The following is a 5,000-nucleotide window of genomic DNA, read 5'->3' on the forward strand; positions in this document are numbered from 1 at the left end:
ATGTACACCATGTGTATCCTGTACAAAACTTGAAACTTGACTCACCTCGAGTCTGCCAAACTCACAGGCCAGGTCCAGAGGAGTCTTGTTGGCCTTGTTCACCAGACAGGGATTAGACTGGTGCTGGAGTAACATCTCAGACTGATGCAGAGAGAGGGGAGAGGAGAGATAGAGAGAGGGGAGAGGGGGAGAGGAGAGGTAGGGAGAGGGGAGAGGGGGAGAGGAGAGATGGGGGAGAGGAGAGAGAGAGAGGGAGAGGGGGGGGGAGAGGGAGGAGAGGGAGAGGTAGGGAGAGGAGAGGAGAGATAGAGAGAGGGGAGAGGAGAGGAGAGATAGAGAGAGGGGAGAGGGGGAGAGGAGAGGAGAGAGGGGGAGAGAGAGGAGAGAGAGGGGGAGAGGAGAGGTAGGGAGAGGGGGAGAGGGGGAGAGGAGAAGTAGGGAGAAGAGATGAGAGGAGAGGAGGGGATAGAGAGAGAGGAGAGAGGGGGATAGAGAGAGAGGAGAGAGGGGGATAGAGAGGAGAGAGGGGGTTAGAGAGAAAAGAGAGTTAGAGGGGGTTAGAGAGAGAGAGAGAGAGAGAGGGGGTTAGAGAGAGAGAGGAGAGAGGGGGTTAGAGAGAGAGAGGAGAGAGGGGGGTTAGAGAGAGAGAGGAGAGAGGGGGTTAGAGAGAGAGAGGAGAGAGGGGGTAGAGAGAGAGAGGAGAGAGGGGGTTAGAGAGAGAGAGGAGAGTAGAGAGAGAAAGGAGAGAGGGGGTTAGAGAGAGAGAGGAGAGAGGGGGTTAGAGAGAGAGAGGAGAGAGGGGGGGAGAGAGAGAGGAGAGAGGGGGTAGAGAGAGAGAGGAGAGGGAGAGGGGGAGGATAGAGAGCGAGGGGGGACGGAGAAAGAGAGAGAGAAACAGAGGGAGAGAGATAAAGACAGACAGGGAGAAAAAAAGAGGAGATAAAGCATGAATAAATATCATCCTTAAATAGATGCACAAAAAAACACCCTTCCCTAAAGCATCTCTGTGGTTTATCTTCTTCTACAGAGACGTGAGATCCTCAGGGCGACACCAGCACCAGTCCTAACAGGGGCTTCTATTACAGAGAAATACCTCTGGCTTTGTTTCTGTCCCTGCTTTGTCACACACAATACAATACCTCAGAACTCTCCATGACCAGGTATGCTGCTGTGTGTGTGAACCCACCTCTCAGGTAGACTCACTACCTGGGTGTTAAAGACACTAAATACACACATTCCTTCTCCTTCCCAGTTAGTCTCAATACTTCACTCAGGGAATGTGTTACAAGATCCATTGCTGACCTAATCACATCATGTAGTATCTTTCACTCACTGACCCCTAACACACACACACACACACACACACACACACACACACACACACACACACACACACACACACACACACACACACACACACACACACACACACACACACACACACACAATCACTGATTCTTACCTGTGTGTAGTCCGGACAAATATTGAACCATCTCTCTGAGTTGATTATTCTTTTCTTTTTTTAACCTTTATTTAACCAGGTAGGCTAGTTGAGAACACCTTTATTTAACCAGGTAGGCTAGTTGAGAACACCTTTATTTAACCAGGTAGGCTAGTTGAGAACACCTTTATTTAACCAGGTAGGCTAGTTGAGAACACCTTTATTTAACCAGGTAGGCTAGTTGAGAACACCTTTATTTAACCAGGTAGGCTAGTTGAGAACACCTTTATTTAACCAGGTAGGCTAGTTGAGAACACCTTTATTTAACCAGGTAGGCTAGTTGAGAACACCTTTATTTAACCAGGTAGGCTAGTTGAGAACACCTTTATTTAACCAGGTAGGCTAGTTGAGAACACCTTTATTTAACCAGGTAGGCTAGTTGAGAACACCTTTATTTAACCAGGTAGGCTAGTTGAGAACACCTTTATTTAACCAGGTAGGCTAGTTGAGAACACCTTTATTTAACCAGGTAGGCTAGTTGAGAACACCTTTATTTAACCAGGTAGACAAGTTCTCATTTACAACTGCGACCTGGCCAATATAAAGCAAAGCAGTGCGACACAAACAACAACACAGAGTTACACATAAACAAACGTACAGTCAATAACACAATAGAAAAATGTATGTACAGTGTGTGCAAATGTAGAAGAATAGAGAGGTAAGGCAATAAATAGGCCATAGAGGCAAAATAATTACGATTTAGCATTAACACAAGAGTGATAGATGTGCAGATGATGATGTGCAAGTAGAGATACTGGAGTGCAAAAGAGCAACAAAAGAAAACATGGGGATGAGGTAGTTGGGTGGGCTATTTACAGATTCACTGTGCCTGTACACAGCTATCGGTAAGCTGCTCTGACAGCTGATGCTTAAAGTTAGAGAGGGAGATATAAGACTCCAGCTTCAGTGATTTTTGCAATTCGTTCCAGTCACTGGCAACAGAGAACTGGGAGGAAAGGCGGCCAAAGGAAGTTTTGGCTTTGGGGATGACCAGTGAAATAAACCTGCTGGAGTGCGTGCTGCTGGTGGGTGTTGCTATGATGATACCTAACAAAGACTTATAGATTACCTGGAGCCAGTGGGTTTGGCGACGAATATGTAGTGAGGGCCAGCCAACGAGAGCATACAGGTCACAGTGGTGGGTAGTATATGGGGCTTTGGTGACAAAACAGATGGCGCTGTGATAGACTACATCCAGTTTGCTGAGTAGAGTGTTGGAGGCTATTTTGTAAATTATCGGTAGGATACTCAGTTTTACGAGGGTATGTTTGGCAGTGTGAGTGAAGGAGGCTTTGTTGCAAAATAGGAAGCCAATTCTAGATTTAATTTTGGATTGGAGAAGCTTAATGTGAGTCTGGAAGGAGAGTTTACAGTCTAACCAGACCCCTAGGTATTTGTTGTTGTCCACATATTCAACGTCAGAACCGTCCAGAGTAGTGATGCTAGTCGGGCAGCAGGGTGCGGGTAGCAATCGGTTGAAGAGCATGCACTTAGTTTTACTAGCATTTAAGAGCAGTTGGAGGCCACGGAAGGAGTGTTGTATGGTTTTGAAGATCATTCTAAGGTTTGTTAGCACAGTGTCCAAAGAAGGGCCAGATGTATACAGAATTGTGTAGTCTGCGTAGAGGTGGATCAGAGAATCACCAGCAGCAAGAGCAACATCATTGATATATGCAGAGAAAAGAGTCGGCCCGAGACTTGAACCCTGTGGAACCCCCATAGAGACTGCCAGAGGTCCGGACAACAGGCCCTCCAATTTGACACACTATCTGAGAAGTAGTTGGTGAACCAGGAGAGGCAGTCATTTGAGATTCCACGGCTGTGGAGTCTGCCGATAAAAATGTGGTGATTGACAGAGTAGAAAGCCTTGGCCAGGTCGATGAAAGACGGCTGCACAATACTGTCTTTTATCGATGGCGGTTATGATATCGTTTAGGACCTTGAGCGTGGCTGAGGTGCACCCATGACCAGCTCGGCAAACCGGATTGCATAGTGGAGAAGGTACGGTGGGATTCATAATGGTCGGTGATCTGTTTAGTAACTTGGCTTTCAAACATTTTAGAAAGGCAGGGCAGGATGGATATAGGTCTGTAACAGTTTGGGTCTAGAGTGTTCCTCCCTTTGAAGAGGAGGATGACCGTGGCAGATGTCCAATCTTTGGGGATCTCAGATGATACGAAAGAGGATGAATAGGCTAGTAATAGGGGTTGCAAGAACATCAGCTGTCTGGACTTGGGTGAAGAAGCGAGGCGGGCTTGGGCAAGTTGCTGCAGGGGGTGCTGAGATGTTGGCCTGGGTAGAGGTAGCCAGGTGGAAAGCATGGCCAGTCGTAAAAAAAAAAGCTTATTGAAATAATCGATTATCGTAGATTTATCAGTGGTGTCAGTGTTTCCTATCCTCAATGCAGTGGGCAGCTGGGAGGATGTGCTCTTATTCTCAATGGATTTTACAGTGTCCCAAAACTTATATTGGTTCCTGACTTCCCTGGAAAGTTGCATATCGCGGGGGCTATTCGATGCTAATGCAGAATACCACAGGATGTTTTTGTGCTGGTCAAGGGCAGTCAAGTCTGGGGTGAACCAAGGTTGAACGGGGCATGCTTATTTAAGATGGTGAGGAAAGCACTTTTAAAGAATTACCAGGCCTCCTTTACTGATGGAATTAAGTCAATATCCAACCAAGATACCGGGGCCAGGTCAATTAGAAGTGCCTGCTCGCTGAAGTGTTTTAGGGAGTGTTTGACAATGATGAGGGGTGGTCGGTTGATCGCAGACCCATTATTCACGCAGGCCATGAGGCAGTGATCGCTGAGATCCTGGTTGAAGACAGCAAAGGTGTATTTAGAAGGCAAATTGGTCAGGATGATATCTAAGAAGGTGCCCATGGTTACGGATTTAGGGTTGTACCTGGTAGGTTCCTTGATAATTTGTGTGAGATTGAGGGCATCTAGCTTAGATTGTAGGACGGCCGGGCTGTTCAGCATGTCTCAGTTTATGTCACTTAACAGTGAGAACTCTGAAGATAGATAGGGGGCAATCAATTCACATATCATGTCCAGGGCACAACTGGGGGCTGAAGGAGGTCTATAACAAGCTGCAAAGGTGAGAGACTTGTTTCTGGAAAGGTGGATTTTTAATAGTAGAAGCTCAAATTGTTTGGGCACAGACCTGGACAGTATGACAGAACTCTGCAGGCTATCTCTGCCCCCTTTGGCAGTTCCATCTTGTCAGAAAATGTTATAGTTAGGGATGGACATTTCAGGATTTTTGGTGGCCTTCCTCAGCCAGGATTCAGACACGGCTAGGACATCCGGGTTGGCGGAGTGAGCTAAAGCAATGAATAAAATAAACTAAGGGAGGAGGCTTCTAACATTAACATGCATGAAACCAAGGCTTTTACGGTTACAGAAGTAAACAAATGAGAGTCCCTGGGGGATTGGAGTGGTGCTGGGGGCTGCAGGGGTTAACCTCTACATAACCAGAGGAACAGAGGAGGAGTA

The 5,000-nt window shown here is 46.8% G+C and overlaps 1 protein-coding gene across 1 annotated transcript in view; it reads right to left on the reverse strand.

Annotated features, from left to right (window-relative positions):
* Positions 1–5,000, reverse strand: part of LOC124040400 (caskin-2-like) — a 110,514-nt gene that overhangs the window by 48,185 nt on the left and 57,329 nt on the right. The window contains 1 exon segment of the mRNA XM_046357559.1: positions 46–141. Within this exon segment, the coding sequence (XP_046213515.1) occupies positions 46–141 (96 nt within the window).

This window comes from Oncorhynchus gorbuscha, linkage group LG07, assembly GCF_021184085.1.
Source record: "Oncorhynchus gorbuscha isolate QuinsamMale2020 ecotype Even-year linkage group LG07, OgorEven_v1.0, whole genome shotgun sequence".
Lineage (NCBI taxonomy): Eukaryota > Metazoa > Chordata > Actinopteri > Salmoniformes > Salmonidae > Oncorhynchus > Oncorhynchus gorbuscha.